General features: G+C 48.7%; 1 protein-coding gene across 1 annotated transcript; it reads right to left on the bottom strand.

The window, feature by feature from the left end:
- Positions 1–9,237: 9,237 nt before the first annotated feature.
- On the bottom strand, positions 9,238–11,210 carry MYOD1 (myogenic differentiation 1). The gene is given in 3 exon segments (NM_001290955.1): positions 9,238–9,623; positions 9,885–9,963; positions 10,479–11,210. Coding segments are annotated over 3 exon segments (960 nt in total). The 5' UTR covers positions 11,109–11,210; the 3' UTR covers positions 9,238–9,372.
- Between the last annotated feature and the right edge of the window lie 6,377 nt (positions 11,211–17,587).

The following is a 17,587-nucleotide window of genomic DNA, read 5'->3' as shown; positions in this document are numbered from 1 at the left end:
CTACTTACTAGCTGTGTAAACCAGCCACATTCTCTCTCCACACTTCTGTTTCCTCAGCTGTGTAAAGGGAGGATTTTGTGAGGATTCAGTGAGCTAGCCTCTCTCATTAACTTCCTCTCCTTCCCTCATCCCCCTTCCCTCGGATTGCCCATCTCCTCCAAACCCTCTGTGACCAGCCTTATCCCGTGTCTCTCTCCTGGGCTCCTGCCATTCACAGCCAGGCCCGTCGCTCAGTGGCAGTATGGCCTCAGGGGCAGAGCGTCAGCCCTCCCTGGGCTTGACTTTGAGGAAGAAGGGCCTCAATACCTGACCTCTTGTTCTTGAATGTAGGAGGAAGGTGAAGAGTGGGAAATGATGATGGCTGGGGTGAAGGATGCATAGGATGGTCAGGTGTGCACATGTGTGGGAAAAATGGGTAGATGCGGGCACTACAGCAAGAGTGTCCCCACAGGACCAGTCAGCAGCCACCGAGTTCTCCCAGAAGTAGCTGGAGATGCATGGCTGCGACTCCCTATAGGAACCTTGTGTGTTCTCTGGGCCCTCATGTCTGAGTCAGCCTGCAGTGTGCAGGGCTGGGTCCAGGTTCTGTGAGGCATGAAAGTGAAAGTGAATGTGAAACTAGCTCAGTTGTGTCCGACTCTTTGCAACCCCATGGACTGTAGCCCACCAGGCTCCTCCATCAGTGGAATTCTCCAGGCCAGAATACTGGAGTGGGTGGCCTTCCCCTTCTCCAGCAGATCTTCCCAACCCAGAAATTGAACCAGGGTCTCCTGCATTGCAGGTGGATTCTTTACAAGCTGACTTACCATGGAGGCCTGAAGTTTAGACATTTGGTGGGGGTTGGAGGTGAGGGTGGGGAGTGCGGGTGGGGTCACATTAAAAAAAAAAAGAATAGAAAGTTGTGTACAAAAGTGAATATTTATTGAGACTTAGAGAAGAAATCAAGACCAAATGTAAAATTTAGAAAACCAACAAATACTAAAAACATTTTTAAAAATCCAGAAAAACAATAGCTTAATATTGTTATTAACTTTCTAACACACCCACATAATACTTTTAAATATGCTGTATTTACTTGGAAGCATTCATAATGCCAATGAAAACAGTTGCAACTTTTTTTGCAGTTACCAAATGATGTTCAGTTAACAAAACCACATTTGTTGTATTAAAGCTTCATCAAATATGGCTGAAAATGAAAAAAAAATCATCATCCTCCCTTATAACTATTTTTTTCTGTGCATCAACATGAATCTGCTTTAAATTTACATGCCACTTTATGGCCTCCCATAGGGTATCGGGCAAGGTTTGTGGCTACTGAAAATACTACCAGGACTGGGTTATTCAGACACATTCATGAAATGGATGGGACCCAGAGTAGCCAAAATAATCTTGAAGAAGAACAAAGTTGGAGGATTCACACTTACTCATTTCAAAACTTACTATGAAGCTACAGTAATCAGACTGTGTGGTATTGGCATAAGAGTAGATACACAGATCAATGGAATAGAATTGAGAGACCAGAAATAAGCCCATACATTTTATAGTCACTTAATTTTTGCCAATGGTGCCAAGACAATTCAATGGAAGAAAGAAGAGTCTTTTCAATGAAAAGCACTGGAACAATTGGCTACCCGCATGCAAAAGAGTGAAGTTGGATCCCCTCTTCAGATCATCTAGAAAAATCAACTAAAACTAAATGAATACCTAAAATGTGAGAGCTAAAACTATAAAATTCTTCCCTGGATTAGGTCATGGTTTCTTAGATATGATGCCTTAAATACAAGCAGCAAAAGGAAAATATAGATAAATTGGACTCCAAAACCAAAAAGACGTTAGTGCTTCAGAGAACAATATCAACAAAGTGAAAAGACAATCCATAAAGTGAGAGAAAATATTTTCAGACTATATATCTGATAAGGGTCTAGTATCTAGAATATATAAAAACCCTCATAACTCAATAATAAAAAAACAAATGACCTCATTTTAAAATGGACGTAAGATTTGAATAGACATTCTCCAAAGAAGATATACAAATAGCCAAGAAGAACATAAAAAATGCTAACATTGTTAGTCATTAAGGAAATGCAAATCAAACCACAATGAAATACAGTTCACACCCACTAGGACAACTGGAATAAAAAGACCATAACAACGCTTGTTGAGGAAGCAGAGAAATTGGAACACTCATACCTTGCTGATGGGAATGTGAAATGGTGCAGCTGAGTGGGGAAGACTTTGATAGTTTCTCAAAAACTTAAACAGAATTATGATATATCCAACAATTTCACTTTTAAGTATACACCCAAGAGAATTAAAATCGTATGTTTACACAATAAGTTGTACATAACTGTTTATAACAGCATTATTCATAAGAGCTAAAAAAATGGAGACAATCCAAATATCTATCACTTGAGGAATGGATAAACAAAATAGGATGTATTCACACAGTAGAATATTATTCAGATATAAAAAGGAATGAAGTACTTTTAAGCTGCTACACTATGGATGAACCTTGAAAACATGCTAAGTGAAGGAAGCCATGCACAAAAGGCCACCTAGTGTGTGGGTCCATTCACATCAAATGTCCAGAATAGGCAGATTTGTAGGGACAGGCTGGGGCGAGGAGAGACAGTGACAGCTAAGGGGTATGGGTTTCTTTGGGGAGTAATGTTTTGGAATTTGATAATGATGATGGTTGCACAAAGCTGTGGCTATAGTACAAACCATCGAATTCGGCACTTTGCCAGTTTGAATTTTGTGATATGTAAATTGTATCCCCCCCCCTTTTTTTTATTGTGAAAAGTAAAAGAAGGATTAGTAAACCAGGAGGCTATAAATAATTTGCTTATGCTAAGAAGAATCTGTCATGGTGCCAGCTCCCTTATCTGTAGAGGACCTGTTTAGTTATCTTTTTCTTTCTCCGAAATGCTTTAAGTTAGTTTCAGAACTGGAACATACCTTTTAAATTCACTAATTCATTACACGGAGAGAGAGCCCAAGTCTAAAAAGGTGAAGCCACATACCCAAGGTCTCAGAGCTGGTCAGAGGCACAGCCAGGCCCACATCCTGGAAAACATGTGGCCATTGATATCAGCTGGGACTTGCGCCTCACTTCTACCAGGAAAGTTCTTTGTGAATTAATATCCACAGTTAAATGTTATCTGGGGAAAAAGAGTTAACTATACAAAAGTGACGCTGTATGGTATAAAAACAAATACTACACAGCCTCACACTGTCCCTCTTAATACTAGTGAGCTGTGTGCCAAGGATTTAAGTGTTTTATAGGAGAGAAAAAACTTGAGTTAGAACCAATTTATTTTTTTCCATCATTATCACCATCACCATTTTGGTCTTTCTCTTCCTTCTCATCTCCTTTGCCTTTCTCTTCTGGATCTTTTTTTCTTTTTTTTTTTTTTTTTGCCTTTTTCAGTCTTGCCCACCCCTTTCCACCCATATCAGGCTGTATATTCTTTAATTGCCTCTTCATGTGGTTCTATAATATCATTTTCTATACAGAGAATTGAGAGCTAATTCAGTCTCTCCCTCAACACAGTTGATCAAAACTTGTTTTGATATCATTGATAATTTAGGAAAGTTTCTTTCAGGTTTACCACTCTATTGGAAACATCTATTGGAAAGTGTAACTAAAATGTACACTTTTAAAATTGTCAAATTTGGCAGAAGCGCCATCAGATTTCTCTCATCTGTGGACTATAGGAGTTCAAGGTATTTTCAGTTTTCTTGTGTGGTGATTAATTAAATGCTTTTAAATTGGTAATGTTCATTTACAAATTTGTTGATGCTAAGGTCTTGTTATAGTGGCATATTATGAATTTTATTCTATCTTTGTTAATGTAACTATTTTGTGTTAGACCAGCAAAAACTTAAATCGTTTTCCAATATGCTCAGGTAATTCACTCTTCTTTGTTGAATAGATTACCAAACAATGCAAGAGTCTTATCAATAATTCTGTTAGAAAGTTATCTCTTTTAATAAATTGCTTTTTGTTGTTGTTGTTTATTTTCTAAGTTGTGTTCAACTCTTTTTGCAACCCTGTGGACTATCACCTGCCAGGTTCCTCTGTCCTTGGGATTTCCTGGGCAAGAGCACTGGAGTGGGTTGCCATTTCCTTCTCCAGGGGATCCTCCTGACTCAGAGATGGAACCTGCATCTTCTGCATTGGCAGGTGAGTTCTTTACCACTGAGCCACCAGGGAAACCTGCCAGTACATTTTTTATACTGGTATTATTTTACATAATTACGAATTAAATGAATGCTAGTCAGAGACAATTCCATTTATAATCTGTCCTAGGATACTACATCAAAAATATTTAAAACTATATATATATATATATATATACGGCAAGTCATGGCTCTGCATAACTCTTTAGAGAATAATGTTTATAGCACTGCCTGTATCACTCTAGCTCCACAGGAAAATAATCATTTTCTCTTTATGCTAAACAAAGATAATGAAATTTAATGCTACAGGAGTAGCATCCTTTTTAAAAATAATTTTTAACGATGGAATTTCAATTTATCATCATTCCTCTAATGAAGATAGAATAAAATTATACCTTTAAGCATACTAACAAAGAACCTGAAAACAAAAATTTGTATTTAATCATTATTCAATAGATTATAGATATATTTCAAATTTTAAGGAATTAAATTGCACTAACAAAATATACAGTATTTTCACACGTAAAAGGGCTTATTCATTCTAAAAGAGTTCTCAGATGGACTTTGATAAGAAAGGTTTAAATATGAAGAATGCAGCTTGCTCAAAATTAAGAAAAATGCCTTGAACTTATAAGAGTAACAGCTCCATTTGGTATGATCTAAATAGATGTTGGGGGTATAGTTGTTTTCTCAATGTCAGAATCACTGTAATTTATTTCATTGTTCATCATTATTGCTTCTGTTTTATATTTCATTTATTTAAAAGATATTCCACTACACCCAAATAAGATGTACACCTCTCGAGAGGACCTCAACATGCCCATAAATGCTACCCAACATGAGGGAGGAAGTCAGAATAGAAACAATGGTCATAACCAGTTTCCTAAAATATTTTACTTTGAAATATGTGAGAAAAAAGAAAAAACTAAACCGTGTGAACCTATTTCTAGGGCTTTTCATGCCAGGGACAGGACCTAAAGCTTAAACGTCCTTAGCTTCCAGGTACACCAGCCTTGACGGTATGTTCTGAGTTCTTGTGTGCTTGAGCACACGTGTGTAGAGATACGCACGTGTCTCTATGGAGAGCATGGCCCAGTATCTCCTCAGATCCAGCCCAGGTGAAAATGGCCCCAAGAACAGGGATGTTTCGTCTACACTGCAAATGGGATTCAGCTAGATGTCCCCCACCTCTGGCCCTGCCCAGGGAACTGAGATGAAAAACAGGTCAGGAGGGGACCTCAAACCCCATCATTCATGGGGTGATTCGATCTCTAGCTGAAAGTGTTAGTCACTCAGTCGTGTCTGACTTTACAACCCCATGGAATGTAGCCTACCAGGCTCCTCTGTGCGTGGGATTTTCCAAGCAAGAATACTGGAGTGGATTTCCATGGGCTCCTGCAGTGGATCTTCCCAGTCCGGGGGTCAAACTCAGGTCTTCTGCATTGGCAGGTGGATTCTTTACCATCTGAGCCACTCTGGTGGCTGCTCTCTAGCTACTCCCCTGCATCCTGACATGCTCTCTTCCTCTCTCCTTACTTCCTCTGCAGAGGCTCTAGGGCTGGGCCACTCAGCATGCAGTCTCTGGAACCTCTTTGCCTGGGTTCAAATCTTGCCTCATGATTTAAGCTGATCTAGTTGAAGTTTTTTTTCTGGGAATTTTCAGACTGGAGTTAAATGGTGAGGTAAACCCCTGAGTTGCTGTAGAAAACCAATATGGACCAGGAGAGAGAGAAGGCAAGAAGGAGGTGTGTCAAAGAGCAAGAGGGGCTCCAGTCCCAGCTCTCAAGGCCCACAGGTGCTGTGGTGCTTGCAGCCCTGCTCCCTTATGTGAACGGCCCTTCGTCCTTCCAACACATACCCTGTAGGGTTTAACCTTGTTTGAATTGGGTTTCTGTCACTTGTAACCAAAGTGTCCTTGACTAAATCTGCCCCCATCCCTGTTTCTTCTTCTCCAGAGGTCTCTATAATAGCACCACGTTCCACCCTGAAGCAAACCAGAGCCCAGGGTCACCCTTGGCTCCTCCTTCTCCAGCCTTCCTCGGGGCCTCCAGACACAAGGCTCTGTGAAGACCTGGCCGCGGAGGTGAGAGAGGGCTGAAGGCCAGCCTGCTCTCTAGCCATGGGCCCTGGTGCAGGACAGCATCCTTAGGAAAGAAGAGACCCCCTTTTCAAATTGCACACTAGCTCTCTATAGTCTATAGTAACCCTATAAGCTACGGGAGCCTTCTTATCTACAGGAGCCCATAACCCTCTAGGCTACTGGTTCCTTAGTGCAGAAGCTCTGTCTCCTCCTCCCTTTGCCTGATTACTCTTTCGTACTCCATCATCATCTCCCACTGCACCCTCCCTTTATTTATCCTTATGGTATTACCCACCATTTCTAACATCACTTGAGTCTCTGTCTAGTGGCTGTTTCCCTCTTTAAGCTGTGTGAAGGTAGGAACTCTGCCCTCAAGGTTTTCCGTTGTCCTGTCAACCCCTACACTTTATCTAGCACCACTGTCTCTATTCCTCTTTCTCTCCCATCCCCAATCACTACCCCAGTTCAGGCCATACCATATCTCCTCTGAGCAACCCTGGTGGCCTCCTGACAAGTCTCAAGTCTCGTGTCTCGTTCCCTCTTATCCGTTCTGCCAGCTCAGACTGGTCTTTCTAAAATACAGATTTCTTTGTATCCTTCCCCTGGTTAGATTCCTCTATGGCTCTCTACGGCCTTCAGGATAAAGCCTAATTGAGGTCCGTTGTGGCCCCACCTCTGCCTTTTCCCCATCTCACCTTTGGCCCCTTGTGTGAAGGCATAATTTACTTTCTGTCACCTCTGGGTCTTTGGCCTTTGCTATATCCTCAGCTTGGAGCATCCTTCTTTGGCAGCTCTTTTCTGGCCAACTCCTTCAAGATTCTTATTAGGGTCTGCTTGCTGTCTATACCTTCTGTTCCTACTGCACTCCTCTCCATGTACGTCCCCATTCGAGCACTTAATTCATCGCCATGTAACCAGTTGCTAAAAGATCCAGCCTCCCAAAATGTCTGGGTGCCTCCCAAAATGTCTGGGTGCATCCCAATGTCAGAACTGTGTCCACAAGTCTCTGTCTTCACCCAGCCTGGGACCTGACATCTTCTGAATGAATGAATTCATGAATGAGCCCTAAGGGGTCCCAAGGGAGTATAAAGAACCCCAAGGCACATCTGGGGTGGCAGCCAGATGAATAGTGGAGAATCATTAGTAGCAGCAAAGAGCCCTGGGTGGCTCCCCAGGGGCCCTACACTGGGGAGAGCTGAGGCTCTCCTAGAGCAGAGAGCAGAACCCCGGCTCTTCCTTCTGCCATTATGTCTTGCCTGCATTCTCCAGGCACTCTCCACACCTGCCCCTCCTGGGTGAGAAGAGCCCTTGAAAGGGGGCCTGTAAGGTTTTCAGGGAAAGAAATATTTGTAGGAGTGGGATTATAGGAGCCATTGAGGTCCTGGTGACAAGAGTATGTGAATTAGGGGTTGGAATTGGGCTGAACTTTTGCCAAGCCATCCATCCGGGGTGCCCTCCCAGAGGTTCCTCTATGTGTGTGTGTCCCCTGTGTGTGTGTTCCCTGAGTATGTGTGTGTGTCCCCTATGTGTATGTGTGTGTGAGGGGAGGTCTGTGGCATTGTGCATGTGTTGTCTTCTTTCGTTTCCCAAGACACAGTTCAAGTGGCGCCTCTTCCAGGAAGCCCTCCCCAGCACCCTGACTACATCAGTAGCCCCTTCTCAGCTCTCAGGGTGTTTATAGCTTGAGACCAGCACCGATGCCACCTGTGACGATGCAGCTGTGCATGCTCCCCTCTCCCTGCAGGCTCTGGACCTGTGTCTTCTTACGAGATCCGACAGTGCCAAGATGCTCTAAGTGCTGGGCTACTTACAGCAGATGTGTCTGTGCCTGCCTGGCCGTCCATGCTGGCCCTTTGTGATCACACCTATCACCGAGAGCCTGGAAGTACCCTTCACACTCATTTAGTTTTTCCTCATAATGCTCTAAGCCCCTTATGATACCTATGAGGATTTCGAGTGGCATCTGGAGGACATAATTTTCCACGGATCCTTCGGGACACCATACCTGGCTTCACTCTGTGTCTGGAGGGGCGTGATTCTCAACCGTATGCACTTCAGCATCAACTGAGGAGTAGTTTTGAAAAATACCAGTACCTGGCTGTGGTATCTAGGTGGCAGATACTTTAAATCAGAATCGCATGGACCTTTTATTAACTACTCAGATCGCTCTAATATCCATCCTGACAAGAAAACTTCTGATCTGTGTGCTGTGACGTGCTGTTATGGTCAGAAGAACCTCCTCACGTAATGGAAACATACACACCCCTCCCTCCCAAAGGCCCCAAGCTTCCTTCTTGTAGTCCGTCTGCCGCCTACAGGGGTCGCTGCGGTACAGCTGGCCCAGTTTGCGGATTTCCCTCGCTGTCAAAATCCAGTCCCCAACCCTAGCGAAAGCCGGAGCCACCGCGGTATAAATTAGCGTCTTTATTTCGAACACCTGAGCGAGCGCCCGCGGCTCGCCTGCCTGCCGTATAAACATACAAAGTCCCTGTCGCACCGCACACCATGCCTCAGAGATAAATACAGCCCGAGGGGCTCCTGCTCTGGCAAAGCAACTCTTATTTACAGGAATAGATTACAAAAGTATTACAAAAAGTGGTCCTGAACCGGGGGTGGGGGTTGGGGGGTGGGAGTGGTTACCATTACACCTGTTACACTTGGGAAGGGAGCGGCGGGAAACAGCTGAAGTCCCCAGGGGGCTCCGGAAAGAAGGGGCACGCCCCTTTAAGCGGTCGGGGGTCTTGGGGGCGGGGCTTAGGCCTGCGTGGGTCACACACCCCCATGGGGGAGGGGGCGAGGAAGAGGAAGGGCCTGGCTCCTCAAGGGTCAGCTCCGGCCCACGGAGTAACATCAAACGGCCACCACAGCGGGTCTCAGGGAAGAGCGCTGAGTAGGGGGGAAAAAAAGGACCATGTCCTTGCCCTGGGGTGCGGGAGGCGGAAACACAGCAGTTCCTTCGCCTCTCCTACCTCGGGAGGGTCGCTTTTAAAGCGCTGTTGGGAGGAGAGTGGTTGGCACTTAAGCGCAATCTTTTGGGCGCGAGGGACCCTGAGGGCGCCATCCCTTGGGCCCGTGGGCAGCGGCGCCCCCCGATGAGGCCGCACAACCCCTCAGAGCACCTGGTAAATCGGGTTGGGGTTCGCGCCCGCGAGGCCCTGAGGGACAGTGTCGGGGGAAGGAGCGGGGGTGCCGCGCTCCACCTCGCTCCCGGCGGCCGCCTCCTGCGGGCCGGGAGACGACTCCGGCGGCGCGTCGGCTAGCAGAAGCGCGGGCGCGGCGGGGCTCTCGGTGGAGATGCGCTCCACGATGCTGGACAGGCAGTCGAGGCTCGACACCGCAGCGCTCTTCCCGGGCCGGGGTTCTGCGCGGGGAGGGGTAGGTTAGTATGCAGGGGTGCACAAGTCTCCCACCTCCGAGTTCAGTGCTTTGGGGCAGACGGGGAACTGAGGGCCAGCCAGAATTCGTGAGGATCCCACGAAATTTCAGGATGAAAAAGGAGGGAACTACATGCTTAGTATTTCATTCCCGGTACCGTCTTCCAGGATGGGGGCAAGGAGGTCCTAGATAAAGAGAAGCCAGGGAAACTCAAAAGGGCATGTGGGAAGGAGGCGCGAATACGCACCGTTGGGCGCCTCGCTGTAGTAAGTGCGGTCGTAGCAGTTCCGCCGCCGGGCACCACTCGGGGGGCCGCTGTAGTCCATCTGCAAATGGAAAGGACGACCGAGTCAGGCCTGGGAACTGCGCAGGGCAGGAGCTCTGTTCCCTGCAGCCGCCCCCTCCCCGAGTCCCCAACTCCCCAAATCTCAGCCACGAGAGTTCCGGGCCCGGATCTGTCTGGTATGGGGAGCAAGGGTGGGCAGGAGCTGTCTGCAGCATGCCGAGCCAAAGAGAGGGCAGACAGTCACCCAGGAGCACAAATCTGCATTTCGGCAACAGGGATAAGAGGAGAAAAAGCAGATCTTCGTGTCGGCGCAGCAGTGTTCTAACAGTGCCCCCAATCGGATGGATCGAATCCTTCCTGTGCATCCCCAAAGCCCTAGGCCACCCCAGTGACAGCTGCCTGGGGGTGGCAGTGGACTCCACCGGGGGTCCACTCCTTGGAAGGTTCCCCGCCCAACCCTCCCAACCAGAGGGCCAGCTCCTTGCCCTCTCGTAAACACATTCCTGATATATCAAGAGCTGCCCGCACTTCTCTAGCCCGGGGTCCTGGCCTTACCATGCCGTCGGAACAGTTGGAGCGCGGACTGGAAGCGTCCGAGTCGCCGCTATAGTGTTCGCCGCTGCGGCCGGGGGGCAACGGGCCAGGCGCGTAAAAGGCAGCGGCAGCGCCGGGAGGCGCGGCGTCCTGGTCGCGAAGCAGCGCCTGCAGGCCTTCGATATAGCGGATGGCGTTGCGCAGGATCTCCACCTTGGGCAGCCGCTGGTTTGGGTTGCTAGACGTGCAGCGTTTGAGCGTCTCGAAGGCCTCGTTGACTTTGCTCAGGCGGCGCCGCTCGCGCATGGTAGCAGCCTTGCGGCGGTCGGCGTTAGTCGTCTTGCGTTTGCACGCCTTGCAGGCCCACAATAAACAGCGGCCCGCCTGGTGGTGCCCGCTGGGCGCGCGCACATGCTCGTCCTCGCGCGCGCCCGGGGCCGGGTGCGCGGCTGCAGGGAAGTGCGAGTGTTCCTCGGGCTTCAGGAGCGCGCCCACGTGCACGAGGCGCGGATCCAGGTCCTCGAAGAAGCGCAGGTCCGGGGAGTCGAAACACGGGTCATCATAGAAGTCGTCCGCTGTTGCAAAGTTGCAGAGAGAGCCGTCGGGGCCCGTCAAGTCTACGTCGCGGAGCGGCGGCGACAGCAGCTCCATATCCCGGCGGGGGGCGGCGCGATCCTGGCTTTGCCCAGCCTCAGCGGCAGCGGCAGGGGTTGCCAGAAACTTGCTGCTGTTCTGGAGCCCCAGCAGTGAGATAGCAAAGCACTGAGGGTCTGAATGTATAACCAGCTGTTCCCCACCCTCCCCGGTCCTGTCCCGCCTGAGGGACGGACGGCGAGGAGAGCCGCGGCAGCGCCCTGGGGCCTCCCCACCCCTACCTTCACACCAGGCTCCCAGGGCTATTTATCCCGTAGTAGCCTAAGGGCCCCTGAGCCCGAGCTAGCGGCTAGAGGCGGGGGCGCCCGAGGCCAATAGGAACAGAGCAGGGAGGAGCTTGGGATCCCCAGGGTGGCAGCAGGGGCCCGAGACTGGCCAGCCCCCTACCCCTTGACACCCGCGCGCGAGCGCTCGGGCCCCTCCCCAGGCGGGGAGGAAGGCAGAGGCTGGCAGCCCAACGCAACTGCACTTGGCTCCCGGGCACACTCTTTCCAAATTTCTCCAGCACTGGACTCCTCGTGTTTCCGCGGGAAACGCTGGCAACGCGCGCTTACCTTTGGGCTGACTTTGGGGTCCCCTCAGTCCACTGATTTGTGGGGACCCAGGAGCAGGATAGGGGTAGAAATCAGATCTACCGAATCAGGGAGAGATTTGGAAAGAGACACAGGGCAATAAGGCAGAGGTACACTCAAAGCTGAGTTAGTGAGACGGTGAGCGGTAAACCCAAGAGGCTGAGACATTGAGAGAGCAGAAAGCTAGAGTCAGAGGCAGGAAAATGAGCAACGAGAGATGAGACTCAGTCCAAGTGGGGGAACCTGAGACTGAACGTTGCGGTCGTGCCACTTGGCCAGCTTCTGCCAAGGGAATCACTCAGAGGGTCGCGGGCCCATTTTCTCTGCTCGCTTGGAAACCCAGCCGCATCTACACAGGAGTTGATGATCGCTGCTAAAGCTTCGTGCCAATCTCTCCAAACTCAGGGCCTGTCCCAGTCTGGAGGGAAGGAGGCAAACTTCTGCCCAATTCAATCTGCGCGTTTCCACAGGGAGATGTCCAGTGTGGGTCTCAGTTGCAATGTCTCTTCTGCTGGGGAAAAAAGGGAAAGTTCATTGTGCAAAGGCTTAGAATGAGGAGACCACCTGAGAACCTGACTTCAGGGTGGAGTCTTTGAGAGCGGAGTTTGCAGACCAATGAGCGGAACCCCACAGTTCCCTGTGTGATTTTGTGGAAATCACATCTCCTTCTGAACCTCAATTTCCCCACTTTGTAAATCTGAGGACATTAATAGCGATCTCTCAGAGTGATTGTGGTGGTGGTGAGAATCTAAAGAGAGCAAAGATGTGGAAGCCCTCAGTCCGAGGTACAAGGATATACTAACAAGAGGGCTTGCTTCTGTCGTTGACACCAGCTGGATAGCTGGAAGGTGTGCTTCTTATAGCCTTCTTTGCTGTCAGCTGGGGCACTGAGCTCCGACGACGGAGGCCAAGGTAGTCTTAGGGCTAGGCTCCTGTGAAGGCCTCAGGGCATTTCTCCCCAGCCAGGACCACGGGAGAGACTAGTAATAGAAGGAGGAGGCAGCCACTCGTGGAACTCTGGCTCTCTCACAAGCTCTCCACTCCTGTAGGGTGGCTCAGCCTCTTCCTGAAACTTCAGTCCACACCTTCCTCTCCACACCTGGGCTAGAGATCTCTTGGACCAGACACCCCTACTGGGTCTCTCCTCCTGGAGCCCAAAGATATAAGCAAGAATGATCCTTGTTCCTTTCCCACTAACTTCTGGAAGCTGTCCAAACTGGCCCTCTGTGCTCTGAGAAGTCAGTCCTTCTCTTCTGGAGCCCTATCTTCTGTAATTCTCTGCCACTTCTACACCTCTGGCTCTAGTAGTGCCGAAGGTCCCCCTTTAGGAAGTGCTCACCTCCTCTCACTCCATAGCACCATCTTCATTTATTCGTTCAGCACACCTCATGGAGTGTCCACTATGTACCAAATACTGGTCTAGGTGTTGAGGATACAGCAATGAACAAAACCAAGGCTCTGCTCTCATGGTGCTCACACTGTAGGGTTGGTTGGCAGATAATAAACAAATAAGCAAGGAAATGTATGATGTCAGGAGGTTATAAGTTCTATGAAGGAAAATAAAGCAAGACTGGGGAAAAAGTGATGGAAATTATTTCATTATGTGGAGTGGTCAGGGAAGACCTCTCTAGCTTGATTCCATTTGAGCAGAGACCAGAATGAAGGGAGGGCAGAAGCAGCTATCTGGAATCAGAAGGAAGAGCACGTGCAAAGGTCCTGGGAAAGGACTGTTTATCAGCTTTAAAGTACATGAAGGAGGCTGGTATATCTGAAGCAGAATGAGCAAATGTGAGAGTGGTAAGATATGGGGTCAGAGAGGGAGCAAAGGATTTGTATTCTGAGATAGAAAGTCAACGGAAAGGTTGAGCAGCAAAGAATGTTACCATCTGACTTATTAACAGGAGCAAGCTGGCTATGGAGAGCAAAGGCACAACAAGGAGACCAACTAGGAGCCCACTGAAAAATCCAAGTGAGTGGTGATTGTGGCTCAGATCTGGGTGGTCATGTTGCTGATCACTGGAATGGAATCTTCACAATTTATTTGCAATTGTATGTAGGCAAGAGAAATTTGGATGGCTCCTGGAAGAATGGAATTGGAGAAGAGCAGGACTGTGAGTGGCAGACCCAGAGTCCAGGATGGCACAAAATTTGAAATGCATTTTCAACATCCAGCTAGAAAGGTTGAGTAGGGAGGGGGTTTATGAGGTTGGAGTGTCAAAGGGGAGGTCTAGGCCCATGGGTAGCCTGACCACTCTACCTCTAAGACATAGCTCAAGTCTCTGCATCTCCACTGTAACCATCCTGGACTACACTGCCACACTGCTGGCCTGGATGCCCACCATAGCCTCCTGGTTCCTCCTCTCACTTCCACTCTTGTCTCAGTAGGCTCCATTCACTACACAGCAGCTTGAATAATCTTTTAAGCATGTACATGGGATTATATTTCTGTCCTGCTTCAAACTCTGTAAAGCTTCCCATTGCATTTTAAATAAACTCTCATCTCCTCACCTGGGCTATCAGGCCCTATGTGAACTGGCCTTAGCCCATCTCTACAGTTGCGCCTGGACCCATCATCCCCTTCGATCATTCAGTGCTAGCCTGGCCTTCTTTCCTGTCTGCCAACACTCTGAGCATAGTCCTACCTTGATGCTACGTACTTGCTGCTTCTCTGCCAAGCCCTTCCCAGACTGGCTGATTTTTATACATCAGGTCTCAGCTCAAACTCGCCTCCTTGGGATGTCTCTGACCATCCTGTCTATGGTAGCTGAGTCACATCACCCTGCTCATTTTCTTCCTAACACAGCCACTCTTAACTTCTTAGTTGGTTCATTCATTGATTGATGTGGCCCCAAGAAGTCAAGGATGCTTTGTTCACCATGGTATTCTCTGAAACCATCAGAGTGGCTGTCACATAGCAGGAACTTGATAAATGTCAAATGACTGAATGGGTGGCCTCTTAGCCTTGACTCTCTATGGATATATTTGAACATCTTGAAAAGTGTCATTAATGAGGCTGCTTGTATTTCTTCTGAACAGGATAGTTGCATACATGATTAGACGTTCATGCTGGGTCACTCTTCCCAGGAAAGACTCGGGTCCATCTGCCTGAAGCATGATCTTTTAATTCATCAAATATGCATGGCCTGCTGCAATATTGTCATAGAATCCTATAGGAAGATTTGGTGCTTATAATAAACTTGAGTCTTTTAATTTGACTTACATTTACAATGAGGAATGAGAATAGTTATATTAGTAATTTAGTTTGAAATAAATATTTCTTCCCATTGGTTCAAGCCTCCGCAGAATGCCTGGCACATTGTGTGTGTGTGTGTGTGTGTGTGTGTGTGTGTGTGTGTGTACACATGTGTGTGTGCTCAGTTGTGTCTGACTCTTTGCAACCCCACAGACTGTAGCCCACCAGGCCCCTTTGTCCACGGAATTTTCCAGGCAAGAATACTAGGGTGGGTTGCCATTTCCTCCTCCAGGGGATCTTTCCAACCCAAGGATTGAACCCACGTCTCCTGCGTTGGCAGGCAGATTCTTTACCACTGCACCACCTGGGAAGGCAGGCACACAGTAGGCACTCAATAAATGTTTCTTGGATAAATGAATCAAACTCTTTAATTGAAGGGTGCCCTGAGATTTCCAGGTAAAGCTCTTCAAGCCGTTTATTCATGCAGATCTGGATTCTTCTCAAGCTAGCAAAGAAAACACAGAAATATATTGGATTCTGAAACTTAAATGATCACAACTTTGCTTTTTGTGTTTTGCATTCATAAGAACCACCTCAGGGCTGTCATCAAGGTGCCTTTACAATAAGTAAATGTTGTATGTTCAAACTTACCAAACACATTTAATATTTTATCTCTTTTGGCTTAGAAATCTAAACTCCATCGACAGTTTTTAACTTGATTTGTAGCTTCGTCTTCTCTGGAAATTAGAAAGCATGGTTTTAAAATGCATACGCATTCTGGGGGTATGATGCCATTTTTCTATTAGACTTCCAAGTGGGATTTTGTTTGCAGCAAGTCTTCTGCTGCTTGAAGAGCTTGGGATATACTGAACTTGGTGACCTTTACAGGGCTGACCTCCATGCCTGCCTGGAGTCACTCTCTTGGACATGCCACCACATCTTTTGGCAAAGGTTTGCCAACACCACCATCCCATCCCTGTTGCCAAAAGATCAGGGAGAAGTGTGTCTGTCCAGGGACCTGGGACCCTTTAGTTGTAGTGCTGGCTTGGGGGCAGAGAGGGGAAAAGATGTCAAGTTTGGAAGCAGAAAGAGTCCAAGCTCTTACATTGTAGAGTCTAGTCAAGGACTTCTCCTGGCAGAGGCCAACAGCAATGGACTGGGGGACCTATGGAGGGGGCTTCCCCCAGCACCTCTTCTTCCATCTCAAGGCTAAGCAGGGTGGTGGGCTGTGTGATCTGGAGCAAGGGCACACCTCACCCTGCCCGAGTTTGCTTCTGGCCTTTACAATGAGGGGCTCCTTTGGCAGCAGGGAGGGAGGGAGGGCTCTCTTCTCTCTCCACCCTTTCCAGCCCTCCCTCCTCAATTCCCCTTGGCCTGCCTGCCTGGGACTATAAATGGAGAGCCAGCCTCTGGGCAGGAATGCATGCCTGGCTGGGCCCCCCAGAGTTGCACCCTCAGGGAGCGGCCAGCTCCAGGGCACCCGGCAGCCTTTATATATATATATAGCCTCCGGAAACCCAATCCAGCCTGCACCTGCCCCGGTCTTCAAGCACCCTGCCCTTGCCCAGGCTGGACCTGTGGCCTCTTCCCCCGGGGTTGGCACAGGCCATGTATCTGCTGGGGGAGGGGACATGCCACAGGGCCAGACGGTGAACACAGAACGGGCCAGGTTGGGGACGGCCAGCCTCAGATCCCCTCTCTGTCTCCCGGCTTCCCCTTCCTGCCCCTGGATCCACCTCGATAACCCTGTTCTGTCTCTGCCAACGAGACCCCTAGTCCTGCACTGAGGCCAGTCTGGGTTGATGAGGACAGTAATTGATGCGGTCCTAGATTCAGGGTCAGGGGCCCAGAGATCCTCCACAGGTGGCCGTATTTCCCACTTTACAGTACTCCCCAGCCTCCCACATACAAACAGGGCTTGGGAGTCTAGTAGCTGAACTGGGAGTTGGAGAAAAGGGGTCCAACTGGGAGCTGGACAGGGAAGGGGGCAGGGAGACCACAAATGATAGGTGTAACCCACACCCCCTCGTGTGCAGGGCGGGGCTTCATGGAGTGGTGTGTGCACTGTGGGGCGTACGCCCAGTGCCGGCCATCCGCTCAGTGATTCGTTCACTCATTCAGCAAATATTTATGCAGCACCTTCTGTGCCAGGAAGTATAAGCAGAGAACAAAACAGTCAATGTTCCCTGCCCTTATGGAGCTGACAATCTAACAGGTAGACTAAACAATAAACATGCTAATAAATAAATCATGGAGTAGGTTAGGAGGCACAGAGATATTAAAAGCAGAGCAGGGTGAGTGGACTTGGGGCGCCAGGGCAGAATTAAACAGAGGGGTCAGGTTGACACAGTGACATTTGAGCGAAGAGGTAAAAGAGGCTTGGGAGCCAGCCTCATGCCCATCTGGGGAAGAAAGTTCTGGGTGGGGAGAACAGATCACCGTTGAGTATCTTCTCTAGGATAACTGCCTCCGCCAGGAGAAGATGATTCATTGGGGAAGAGACAGGTGTAGCTTCCACTGTTCTAGGAGCCCTTGGCCTGAATGTCTGATGCCGTGTAGGCAGGCTAAGGGTGAGAGGATGGCGTGAGATGGGGCTTGGGGATGGCTTGGATGGGTGACTTATAATGACAGGGTGAGGTGAGGATGTGATGCTTTGTTCACACAGAAACACATGTACCAGGCGTTGCATGTTGACAGAGTGGGTGGAAGGC

Source organism: Bubalus bubalis, chromosome 16, assembly GCF_019923935.1.
Source record: "Bubalus bubalis isolate 160015118507 breed Murrah chromosome 16, NDDB_SH_1, whole genome shotgun sequence".
Lineage (NCBI taxonomy): Eukaryota > Metazoa > Chordata > Mammalia > Artiodactyla > Bovidae > Bubalus > Bubalus bubalis.
This window is presented reverse-complemented; position numbering and strand designations above follow the sequence as displayed.